The sequence below is a fragment of the Eumetopias jubatus genome, unplaced genomic scaffold (genome assembly GCF_037043125.1).
Source record: "Eumetopias jubatus isolate StellerSeaLion01/CBP00866 unplaced genomic scaffold, mEumJub1_p1.0 scaffold_5, whole genome shotgun sequence".
Lineage (NCBI taxonomy): Eukaryota > Metazoa > Chordata > Mammalia > Carnivora > Otariidae > Eumetopias > Eumetopias jubatus.
In genome coordinates this window covers 61,137,500-61,151,172 of record NW_028274811.1, presented here as the reverse complement: position 1 = coordinate 61,151,172, position 13,673 = coordinate 61,137,500, and the positions used below count along the sequence as shown (strand labels likewise).

At 39.1% G+C, this 13,673-nt stretch overlaps 1 protein-coding gene across 5 annotated transcripts in view; it reads right to left on the bottom strand.

The window, feature by feature from the left end:
- MSH3 (mutS homolog 3) overlaps nt 1–13,673 on the bottom strand; it is a 178,479-nt gene that overhangs the window by 46,308 nt on the left and 118,498 nt on the right. For all 5 annotated transcript variants that reach the window (XM_028114541.2, XM_028114539.2, XM_028114538.2 and 2 more), the window contains exon 19: nt 11,051–11,162. In XM_028114541.2, the coding sequence (XP_027970342.1) occupies nt 11,051–11,162 (112 nt within the window). The remainder of the gene's footprint in view (nt 1–11,050; nt 11,163–13,673) is intronic.

Genomic DNA, 13,673 nt, shown 5'->3' with positions numbered 1-13,673 from the left:
TGCTCGATTCAGTGTCTTCATCCAATGGGAATCAAAAATTTGACAGGGTCCTGACAGGTCAAGATAGCTCTTGAGGTCTCAGTTTCCTCAATTCTAAAATGAGGGAGTTGAATTAAATGATTTCTCACCCTCACATTCTATGACCCTCTGAAAAATACTATGTCCAAATTCAGGCATATGACACAGAGTAGGTGGCTCTGGGTTGAATCAAAGAGGGGAAGCTGTGGAATTCACTTACACGAAGTACTTGGGAAAAATGGTACACAGTGACCCCAGTCAGATGTGCTGTCCCTTCTGTGGAAGTGGTCTTTCCAGGCCTCTCCAGGATCTGAAGAGTTCAGACAAGATCTAACTCGGAAGATTTAAGGAGGGAAATGCTTTCAACTCAACTATTTGTAGGTAATAAAGTGGCTGCTTTGCTAGTAAGCACTAATATTTATACCTCCAATGGGAGATAGACTATATACTGGGCACATTCTAGTAAATACTAATGGGGAAAAAGAGACTGAAGAATCCGAAGGTATTCTGAGATGCATTGGTACCTCTTGTCTCCATCTTGACTGCCACCATTCTGGGGGGCCACTGCAGTGGATCCTGACTAGTCTCTCTACTTCTCTGCCCACAGATCATTCTCTACCTTGCAGTCAGATTGTCTTCAAAATTAAAACAGAATTTGTCTCCCGCTAAAAGCCCTCAAATAGCTCCACAGTGTACTAATACTAAAGCCTCAACTCCTCACCATGGCCTAGAGACCATGCCGGCCTGTCTGGCCTAATCTCCTCTCACCCTCCACATGTTAACTCAGCACTAGCCAGACTGGATTTATGTTCTTCTTCTATTTCTGCCTTCAGGCCTTTCCATAGCCGTTCCTTCCATCTGGGATGCTCTTTCCTGAGATTAGATCCTTTTTGTCATTCAAGTCCAAACTCAAACATCAGCTCCCAGGAGAGACCTTTTCTGACCCTCAACTACCTTAAGCCCCTCTAACCTGTCCTACTCTATGATGTTAACCTATTTTCTTTTCTTCTTTTTTAAGATTGTATTTATTTATTTGACAGACAGAGACACAGCGAGAGAGGGAACACAAGCAGGGGGAGGGGGAGAGGGAGAGGGAGAAGCAGGCTTCCCGCCGAGCAGGGAGCCCGATGCGGGGCTCGATCCCAGGACCCTGGGGTCATGACCTGAGCTGAGGGCAGGCGCCCAACGACTGAGCCACCCAGGCACCCCCATTTTATTTTCTTTATACTTTTTATCCTTTTATCCCTCTCTGAAATTTCCTTAATTTTCTTGTTTACTTATTACCAATGTCATTGCTAGAAAGTAAGCTCCCACGAGAGGAACTATGTCATCTTGTTCATCCCTACTGACTACAACAAGGTCTGGCAAAAAGAAGGCACTTAATAAATACCAGCGAAAGGCACCACAACAGGGATATTCACCACCCTTACAGATCAAAAAATCATTTGCATTCTCTCTAGAAACGAGTCAGGAATATGTGACTCCCTTTCTTCTACAGTTCCCAAGATGACACAGTAAGTGAGGAAATGATCAAGAATCTCATATATTGGGCACCTGGGTGGCTCAGTCGTTAAGCGTCGGCCTTTGGCTCAGGTCATGATCCCAGGGTCCTGGGATCGAGCCCTGCATCGGGCTCCCTGTTCCGCGGGAAGCCTGCTTCTCCCTCTCCCACTCCCCCTGCTAGTGTTCCCTCTCTTGCTGTGTCTCTGTCAAATAAATAAATAAATAAATAAATGAAATCTAAAGAAAAAAAAAAGAATCTCGTATATTCATGTGTGCATCTACCTTTCAGCACAGATCATATGTATTGGAGGCACCACACATCAAAAGGTCCCAGATGTGAAAAACACATTAAATCTATCTGGAAAACCAGTTAGGACAAGTAAGCATTCCAACAGAATAGCCAGAAGCTGAAAGTTGGCAAAAACCACCTTTTTACCCATTCTGGAGCCTACTGAATTTCCCGGGGATGCATTAAACTGGACAGCCTAGATGGTGCCCACACCTGTGCTGGGCACTGAGCATGATGCCGCACACAGAGCAAGTTCTCAAGAAAACATAGATGGGAGCACCTGGGTGGCTCGGTCATTAAGCGTCTGCCTTCGGCTCAGGTCATGATCCCAGGGTCCTGGGATGGAGCCCCGCGTCATGCTCCCTGCTCAGCGGGAAGCCTGCTTCTCTCCCTCCCGCTGTGCTCTCTCTCTCAAATAAATAAATAAAATCTTAAAAAAAAAAAAAAAAAACATGGATGGATGGATGAATGACAATAAACCAACACTGAAGTAATGTACCAAGGGGACTGTTTCTGGACAGCACCTACTGCCTGAATAAACCTTTGCAGAAGCTAGACTTCAAACTTTCAAGTTTTTACCTCAGTACTAGTGATGTCTATCTGGACAGCAACAGTCAATAAGATCTTAGTATTATGTACCAAGAATCAAACACTGAATCTAAACCAGTATGTTTTGAAATAACTAATCAATTTCCACACTGAATGCTGTCTTCTGTGGAGAGAAAAGAAGTGGAGATGAAAACACAAAAGGCAAATTTTAAGGTATCATTAAAAAAACCACAGCTAACAAGTGCCACAGGTAACTGTGCTAACGACTGTATAGGCATCACCTCATTTTGTCCTCACAACAGTCTCACAGGGTCATACAAGTACTACTGTTTTCCCATGTTATAGGCGAGGAAACAGGCCTGGGGAATCTAAGGACCTTGCCCAGTAACATGGAGCTACTAAGTAGCAGAACGGGGATGATAAGTGAAGATCATCCCCTGACAGATGTCTCACAGGGAATCCCTGGCTCAATGACAGGGAGTCACAGTCACTGCTAGATCCAAGAAGAGCTGCTCTAGGGCAGGGCAAGCATCCGTGGGTCCACCGCTGGGTACACTACAGTGATGGTCAGTCAGAATATCCCTGAGGTCAGGAGACGCCCAGCAAAAAAATAAAATAAAATAATAAAATAATAAAATAAAACAAAATAAAATAAAATAAAAAAATAAAATAAATAAAATAAAATAAAATATAAAATAAATAAAATAAAATAAAATAAAATAAAATAAAACACTAAAATTGTCACACGTTCATTTCTAGACTTGGGCATCAGCTAATTTTCTACAAAAAAGGCTTCCTTCCTTGACAGGTACAGATATTGACATCTGTCTTCAAGAAAGACTCATGGTAGAGCTATTTTTATAATAGCTGCAGAATGCTGAAAAAGTTTGGCAGTTTCAAAGTGTTTTATTCCCTGAAAATGTCAATCAATAACAGGTTACAGTAAGAGACTCCCTAGTGAAAGCCTCCTCCAGAGAAGCTCTTAGCCAAATCCTTGCACTTTTAACCCAAGGGGAACTACAAACAGAAAGGGGGATAATGAGGCTGGAGAAGAGTACAAGCTGTATGCTGACATGCTAAGGAAAGGGTCCAAATCCTTCTGATGCCTGGATGCTGTCCACTTTACATTCCACAGAAAGCTAGTTGTTACTCAACCTAATCCCCTCCTTTTATGGATGAAGAAACTGAAGAGTACAGTGGTCTATCCAAGATGATAATAAAATAACAACTAACTAAGATTTGAATTTACTCCTCCAATCAACTCTCCCACTACCTCTATGTACCAACAAGTGGTATGTGATAAGAGCTTTAAAAACAGAACAAAGAAAAAGTGCTAAGATAAAAGAGATTATTTCTGGCCAGAGTAATGGTGAAGGCTCTGAGGAGGCAGTAGTATCTTTTGGGTCATGAGGGATGAGCAGGAGTTCCATCAGTGGAGATGGGTTACAAGACAGGAAGACAGAAGAAGGAACATTCTGGGCAAAGACAGCAATCTAGGTCAGAACACTTTAAAAAGTAAGCAGTTATCATACAAAATATCCTTCTTTATCTCACTGTGTCAGAAGTAGGAATGGGCACCAGGGAAGAGAATTAACAGAAAACAATGTTCAAATGCCACTGATGTTTCCTCTATTTTTTTTTAAGACTTTATTTATTTATTTGACAGAGAGAGACACAGCGAGAGAGGGAACACAAGCAGGGGGAGTGGGAGAGGGAGAAGCAGGCTTCTCGCGGAGCATGGAGCCCGATGCGGAGCTCAATCCCAGGACCCTGGGATCATGACCTGAGCTGAAGGCAGATGCTTAATGACTGAGCCACCCAGGCACCACCTGTTTCCTCTATTTTTTAACAATATGATCCCATGATCATGCTATGCGAAAAATACATTTATAGCAAAATCTCTGAGAATAATCCAGGCACAGAATCAAATTAAACTTAATACTCAGACATATTTTTATGGTATGCATTATTGTTAGTCTGCTTGGTAATTAGGGACAAAGAGTCAACAGCTTATATTAGTACAATCAGTCTTACTTTTATATAGCCAAACCAAGCATTTCTGGGGTAGCTAGAAGAATTTGTCTGGGAGAAGGGAGGAAATGGGAAGTTGGTGATCCTTGGTCCCATCTAGTACTCCCTCATCTTTAACAGTTTCAAGCATCATTCATGTAACAAATATGTCAGCACTTACTATGTGCCACACAGTGCCAGGATTCTGGTGTCCACCCAGTCCCACTCCACAAGAGCTGGGCTGTGGACTTCCCTTTGGCCACAGAGATTCACAGGGTTCAAGTACTTCCTGGGAAACTTCCTGCTTTGCACATTCAACTCATTTTCTTCCCTTCCACAAATCGAGAAGCTGTCAGCCACAATTTTCCCATTCTCTCTCCCAATAAGGGGAATTTATATTATTTACATTAAAAACAAAAAACAGGGGCGCCTGGGTGGCTCAGTCAGTTAAGTGTCTGCCTTCAGCTCAGGTCGTGATCCCAGGCTCCTGGGATTGAGCCCCATATAAATAACATTTATTTATAAATAACATTTATTTATAAATAAATAAATAACACTTATTTATAAATAAATAACATTTATTTATAAATAACATTTACTTATAAATAAATAATACTTGTTTATAAATAAATAACATTTATTTATAAATAACATTTACTTATAAATAAATAACACTTACTTATAAATAAATAAATAAATCTTTAAAAACAAAAAACACAAACTAAAATTCCAACTTTAGTCGCTATCAAAAATCCATCCATTAGAAAGTCATTTCGTTTAGTAAGTCAACAGTCCTGAGACTGCAGTGGATCACAGTGGCGTTTCCCAAGCAGGATGTCTTGGCACACTATGTCTTCGTCTGCCTCATGGGTTACAGGGACGCTAAGAAGCTGACCTCCTAATTCTCAAGGTGGGGCTGGGGCAGCCAGAGCCCTAGGCGGACGTCTTTGGCTCCGAGCAACCTTCTCCTTTTCCTTTCATTCCAGCGTACCATCAAACTATCATTTTTTCTTTCTTTTTTTAAAGATTTTATTTGACAGAAAGAGAGCAAGTGAGCACAAGCAGGGAGAGCAGCAGAGGTAGGGGAGAAGCAGGCTCTTCACTGATCAGGGAGCCTGACGCGGGGCTCAATCTCAGGACCCTGAGATCATGACCCGAGCCAAAGGCAGACACTTAACCGACTGAGCCACCCCGGCGGCCCAAACTCTTATCATTTTCAAGGTGTGCTGCAGAGTGAAAAAGATTGAAAAGCACTGGCTTGCCCTAGAATACTGTTGTGTTTTGGGAGACGATTCAAGACCAATCAACTTGGGTAACCTCTGGCATGTCAACTCTCCCTTTTCTGGGCCTTGTTTCCTCATAAGTAAGAAGAAGTGGTTACACTAAATGATTCCTAATTTCCCTTCTACTTCTACAGTATAATTATTCAGTAAATCGTGATATTCCCATATAACATCCTGAAAAATAACATTTTGTGGCGGAAAAAAGGCAAAAATTTAAGATTTGAAAACTGTTCAAGGCTTGTGGCTAATCCTTGTTTATTTAACAAATATGATCAGGTGCCTGCTAAGTGCAAGAGAACTGTGACTGACAGTGGATTACCACTAAACCAGAGAAGTCCATTCTGTTCTTGTGAAATTCACAGTGCACTGGGAACCCCAAGCAAAGGCAGTTATAATTTACTGGTTAAGTACTAAAATGGGGAGAAATATGAGTGTTATGGGTAAGTGACAGGGTACCCAACCCAGCATTGGTTAGGAAAGGCTCAGTGCAGAAACTGACATCCAAGACAAGACTTCAAGAACAGCAGGAGCTAGAGGGTGGGGTGGGTTGGGTGGTGGGTGTGTGTGAGGCAGGAGTGGATGGTGTGGGCAAAGATGACATTCTAGGCAGAGGGAATACCATCTGCCAAGTCCCAGAAGAACAGCAACTTGGGAACTATATGGCTGGAATTTTCAGCATGATTTTAAATGGAGAGTGTTAGGAGAGGTTAGGAAAAGCCCTGTGTCTGCAGAATGGAGAAATACACCGGAGACGGGCAAGATGGAGCTGGGAGATCCCGCGCTGCTGAGTCTACAAATATTCACATTATGTCGTGAATCAGGGAAGGAAACAAAAAGAGGATGTAAGAGAGTATTCCTTTCAATTCTGCTTGGAAAAGTCAAACTGAGGTTTCCTAGAAGATGCAACAGAGCTAGGTCCCACAGGATAGAAAGGAATGTACAGTAGCAGGTGGTTACCATTGTAACAAGTGTGATCTTCAGATTAAACTGTAACTCTGAATTCTGAAAATGAGGTAGGGTAAATATGTTTAAAAGAGTAAGTTTGGGGCGCCTGGGTGGCTCAGTCGGTTAAACGTCTGCCTTTGGCTCAGGTCATGATCTCAGGGTTCTGGGATCGAGCCCCGAGTCAGGCTCCCTGCTCAGCAGGGAGTCTGCTTTTCCCTCTCCCTCTGCTGCTGCCCCTTCTTGTCCTCTCTCTCTCTCTTACTATCTCCCTCTCAAATAAGTAAATAAGTAACCTTAAAATAAAAAAAAAAAGATTCTTAAAAAGTTCTCATTTAAACCTACTTTTTTTTAGTAAAACTATGCCTTCAGTGTTAATGCCTGAGAAGGCCTTTTCATCAGCCTTCTTTACATTTTCATATAATTTCCCTGACAGATCCAGAATCAAAACTCCTGTACATATGTCATGCTCATTCTAAAATCTGTAACTCTAGCTCAGACCACTCTCATGGTCTTCATATCCATCTATCCACCTTCACATTAGGATTTCCATCCAGGGTCCCCCAAACACCTCAAAGTTCACAGTTCCTCTCTAATCCTTTGCTATATTCTTGTATTCTAGAAAAGCTAATATATAGCAGGTCAAAAAAATGTTAGTCTGTTAGGGACCATTTGGATATCCTCTACTTTGAAATGCCTGTTCAAGTTTGGTGCCAATTTTTCTACCATGTAATCTGTTAGTTCCTTCATGGCCTTTGTAAGTATTAGTGTTAATTTAATTGGGTGTGTGTTCCACCAGATCAGGGAGGTATTCTGTCTCTTTCTTCTGTGTAATCTGACCTCAAGCACAATACTGACATAAAGTGTGTCAAAATCTCTAAGAACAAAATATTCATAAAATAATGCTAATAAAAATTCAAAATAAATGCCAGATTATGAAATGTGAAGAGTATTCTTAAAACAGAGAAGAAAAGTAGGCAGAAAGTTGGCTTGTTCAGAAGGACTATAATAAGTTCACATAACACAGAATCCAGAAAAGTACACTTATAATCACATGTACAAAAGACCATTTCTTAAAATTACATGATTATCAAAAGCAACAATGTCATTTGGCTTTCAGGAAATTATTTTCAGGCTATATTTTATAATTAACACCTATAAAATATTTTAAATTGAGTTTTACATAGTAAGTTCTTTTTCAACACTATCCCTATATATAAATTTATACCCTGCAAAATAGAATGCACTTCACCATAGCAACAGTTCTATATCAACTCCTACTCAAGTTAGAAAAAGCATATGTAAAAGAAATGAATATTCTGGAATATTCTGAAGCGCCTACTGGAAAAAAAATCACTCCATTTATTTTGTAAAAATTTAAATATAAAAGTTTAATGTTTCCTTAAAACATTCTTATAATTAGGCAAAAGGCTATTTAAGGTTCTCAAATCTTGCTTTATTAAATAGTATAATACATTTTTAAAAGAAAGCAAAAGAGGAAAAAAATAATGAAAAAGCACAGAAAAAAAAAAACCAATATCAAGGATAACATACTTGGGATCGAGTTGGTGGGCATGCTGGGGGATGGGAACAGTAACAGGAAATAATGTTTAAGTGATTTATAAGTAAAATATAAACCAAGTTATTAAATGTTACAACTATATTACTTTCTCAAGAAAAGCTATACCCCACTGGTATTATGACAACTGAAAAAGAAATTCTTATATTCACACAGTCTTCTTTTAAAAGTCAATAAAGCATCAGGAAGTGTTAACTTGGCTTGATAAATTAAGTCAATTACAAATTCCTACAAATTCCTTAATGAGAATGAGCAAGTTTATAGACTTTGGGGATCAGGTTATATACTACCAACAAACCTAGCTGCATCAAAATGTAATATTAAACTAAACGTAACTGAAAGCATTTCCTTTCACTCACCACACTTGTGGCCAAATTCACCATGTGCACACTGCTGTCATCCTTGCTCACAGCCCAAGAGGGAGTACTCTGTTATGTTCTCAACTCCCTCGCTGTTCTGGGCTTCCTTTCTCTGACCTAATTTCTAGCTGCTGCACTACATCCCAATTCTCCCACTGACCTCTGAAAATTCCCAAATCCTTCTGTATTTCTAATATCCTTGCTTAACATTTCCTCTGAACAGGCTTAAACTGAAACCTGGCTATTGTTCACTTCATTTGGAGGCTGAACTTTCTGCCACATCCTACCACACATATCCCAGAGATCGGAGGTTCTTTCTTACGTGTTCTTATGTGTTTCTTTAGCACCTGACCACGCCCTCTGCTTGTCCTCACTTCAGGCATCGACAAACTTCCAGGTCACCAGTCTCCATCCCTTGGGATCTCTGACACCTAGAACACCTTCAGCTTCCCCTACAAATGCTGCTGTTCTCTTAGATGACTTCAACATTTATGTAGGTGACTTTTTCCCAGACTCTGTTCCTTGATCTCTTCATCTCCAAAGACCTTCTCCACTTCTGCTACTCCTCTTCCATGGCCATACCTAGGACTTGCTCTCTCCCAGAAGAGCACTACCTCCGAAATCCTAAAGTCAGACACTTCATTCACTGATACAACAACCTCTCTCACTTGACTCCTCCCTACATATTAATTCTCTGATCTCACCACCAGATTATTTCACTCAATGTCGACAAAGACGCTCTCACCTTAACCAAACTCTAGTCAGGCTCCTCCTGAGCCCTCTTCTACACCAGGCTTCAACCTTGGCCTATAAAAACCCACACTTTCAACATAAATGATTTTGTTTACTCCTCCCACTAAGACACCAGAACCAACACTAGCATAGTTTCTAACAGTTCATGGCCATGTTCTTAGGGTGATCCCAATCGCATTTTAAGTTCCAACCTGAAAAAGTACAAGACTGGCAGGAAAATTTACAGCTTGTTCCAGCCAAAACCTGATGACAGGCAGAGAGGCCCCTGAACCTCCTCTTAGAGCAATTACTTCAGAAAGCTTACAGTTATAAATCCTTTCTCTGCCCCTTTGAGGTGCAACTCTTCCACCACTTAGAAGAGGTCATCTCTTTAAAATGCAAACATTCTAGAAGATAGCACTCCCTTTCTTTCTACTCTCTATATGAGGGCATAAGCTCCAGATGCCAGTCAGTAAACCCAGAAGGGTTTCACATTAACTAATCCCCTTTCCTGCTTCTTATCATTTCTACTCCCTTGAATCTGCAAGATACCCCTCCACCTCCCATCCCATCCCTCCTTCCTAATCCCTCATTCTCCCTTTACAACACCCAGTCACCTCTGCACAAACTGAAGTTGAGTTCCGTTCACACCAGACTCTTTTCTCTATAAAATCTACGCTTGCACCACTTCAATTAGTGTATGCTTTGTCTTTGACACTGTAATTCTATGTAACACAAACACACACACACAGAGGCACAGGCACATACACTCACACTCCATCCCACAAGTTTGCTTTGTTCCCAGCCTCAAACATTCTGTTGCTGGTATTCTCAATCCCTTAGGGAAAAAAAATCAAAATTCCTTAACATGGCATACGGTCAAATTGGCCTCCTATTTCTGAACCCCTCTTTCTCTACACCCTACGCTTCACACCACTCAACATCTCTCACTTCCCTGAATTCACCCTGCTCTGCCTCACTCCCAGCCTCTGCCATGTTGGTTCCTTGACCTGGTATACTGCTCTCCACTTCCCTGGCCTATACTGCCTCCCTCTTCAATTAGTAGCTCATCGCCAGGAAACCTTCCTCGATGCTCCCTCTACACTAAGTTAGGTTGACCTTCTACATGCTCCCAGGACAATGTGGTTTCATATATCACGTATTGTAACAGCCTGGCTACCTTCTTGCTTGATCACAGCACCCTTAAGGCAGGGAATAGTTAGTTCTGTCTTGCTTACCACTCTCTGTCCTAATACTTGCTTCACTACCTGAAACTAAATAGGAATACAGTAAGTATGTGTTAAATGAATAAATCTTTAGGATCATTAACATTCCGTGACAGAATGCTAGCCCATATGACAAAGTTCTCATCACTGAAATCAGTTGAAGCATCTCCAATTCTTTTGCCGAACATCTTAAAATATTGAAAGACAGGACAAAGCATATGATGTTAAACACTAATAGAAATTTGCAAAAATTATGGTATGATTCTACCCTATTAGCATATTTGGGCATTTATAAATGAAAAATATTTACAGGGGTTGCCTAGGATAACTAATTAAGACTAACCCTTTCATTGCTACATCTTTCCATTTATCAATCATCTTTCATTGGAAATGACACCAACTCCACACTTGGTGGTGAATATAAAACTACAGCCCAAGATTACTACATTTAACGCCAAAGTTAAAACCTGAGTAAATTATAAAAATACTTATTTTGTATTTGAAAGTTTGGATCAGTGTTACCATCTTTTACTTATTTGCTGGCATCATGTGTTACTTACTGATAAATTTGTACTGTTGGGAACATACTGATCCTGTGCTCCCAGCAACACGTCAATCACAGGGTGTCGGCCATTTTTAATCAAGATTTTCCTTCCCTCTTGTAGAGTTGGTCTGTGAAAAGAAGCATATTCCAATTTACTAGGCATGAAAACTGCCTTTAAAAAATCTCTAAGTTCTAGCATAAAAGATAGACTTTAAGAGCACACCCCCAGAATAAGGCTTTGAGTACAAAAGTTAAATTTTAACTATAAAATAAGAATTGGGAGGACATTATAATAATAGTGCTCGAAGCACAAACTTTAGCAGAGTCTTACAATAGCTCCACTGCTGAAGTCTACTTTACAAGATCTTTTTTTCCTACTATTCTCTAAGATCAATATTTTCATTACTAAAAGTTACAGTTCAAATTATTGCCATTTAAATCATTTTCAGTTACATGCATAATAAAGGAAATCACTGAAAATTATTTCCAGATTCAATTATTACATTAGTAGAAATTATATTACGTGTTGCCCTTGGAGACCTAAAATTTTCATATTCTGTTTAACGGAAACATCTTCCTATGGTCTTTGGTATCTTTCACTTTTCTTGATACAAAAATTATTTTTTTTTGCCTTGCTGGTTTTCCTTTTAAAGCTTTTATATTCTGTTTTTATCTATAGCTTTATCTATTTATCAAAGCCCCTGTGAGCACTGCTCTCCTTTTATTCTCCTCCCCAGAGGTTACCACTGAGATCAGTGTGGTGTCTACCCTTCCCAACTTTCTTCTCTGCATTTAGGTTTTTACACACTCACTGTGCTGGTTTGTGATTTCATTAAAAAAACAGCAAAACAAATCAGGATCATACTATAATGTGTTATTCTATAACTACATTTCCCCCCTTAATACTCAATACACATTAAAAGAAATAGGTTTCACAATTTACCAATGGACCCTTTTATTTTTCTTAATACTTTCAAGTCATTTTACAAATAATTTGCAGAATTGGCAATAAAGGAGTAGTAAAAACAAAACAAAACTTCATGACAAATTTTAGTAAGAACTTAAACAAAGCAAATCTCAAATTTTTGTTCCACATTTTCCTGGTCTTAAAGGCATATATACTTGGAATGGGCAACACACTCTCAATGTAATTAACTGCTCATCAGCTATCATGCGTGCACCTGGACCACAGTCATTCATAAATACTAATTCTAGGTTTCAATACATTTCTAAAATGTTCTAGCTTATCATAATTTCTGGTTCTTCTCCCACTTGCATGGACAAAAATGCAATACTTGAAATTCTGAAATCTTCAAAAGCTTTTCATTATGTTGAGGAGAGGACAGCCATCTTCTTCGCTCCACAATTGCAAAACATTTTCAGTTTTATATTTATAAATACCAAATTAGAACAGTTGATCAAATCAATATTTTTATTTCACATCATCTATTTTCTTTCAATCTCCTCCCTTCAGAACCTGTGCACCTACAAACAGTATCAAGTAAACTTTAGTGCACAAACATCGTAAAGGCAAAAGAAACCACTACATATCCTTTTAGCACAACAGGATGGTTCAGGTTCTTGTCACCAAATACTGCATGATGTGTGCTGCCTATGGAATAACTAACTGGAGAAGAACACATTTCATTTTGTCCTTGAAAATACATTATTCGCACACTGATTCTTGAGTTTGGGAAAATTCATCTAGGATACTATCACCTGAACACTTATGATCTGAGATTTTGTTTATACAAGAAATTTCATCATCATCAGTAGTATCCAGAGCACTGCTATCTTTCTCTTCACATTCATCTTTTGATTGTGAAGAGAAAGTCTTTTTGATTAGTCTGATAATTGTGAAATGTCTTCTGTCACTTTTTTCCTCTTTGCTATTATGGGTGAAAAATTTAAAAATTCAGACTTCTCAACTATGCTCAGTGAAAGTTAGAAACAATAGTTACAATGTGTGAAAGTTAATCATTACATTAATAGAAATTAATTATAACTATAACAGTTATAATAACTGTTGTAGTTAGACTCCAACAGTGCTATTTCCAGTCTTTTATAACTTCCTGAAGGACAATGCAGCACTTTGGGCAATACAATTAAAACAATGAAGGATGGTGTGGTAGTGATTTTTATCTTACCTTTGCATCATCACCCTCTAGTTTTCTTATATTTAGACTTTTTAGTAGAAATAATCGATAAACAATAATAAACTAATTCTTAGGATGATGAAATAGCAAGATGTTCCAGATATAGAAAAGGTAAAAATCATTAAAGATCCCAAAGTGCATCTTAATCTTAGATTTACAAAAGGGTCCAATGGACCCATATGGTAAATGCAAGACAGAATTTTATTCTCCTTTTAAAAAAAAACATGAATTTTCTCTTTGTTCTTTAAAAGACCTTTAAGAAACTCAAAAACTGAAATTAGGTCCAAGGGACCCTGATGGTATGCTATACTGAAGACTCAGGATCATTTCTTGTCATATCTTCAGCATTCTTTTGAAGCTGCTACATAGATAAGTCAGTTGTTCTCCACTGTCCAACATTTAGACTGTGTCTAGATTTTCACTGTTATAAACAATACCGCAATCAACAATCTTACATATATGTCCATGTGCATAGGGACAAAT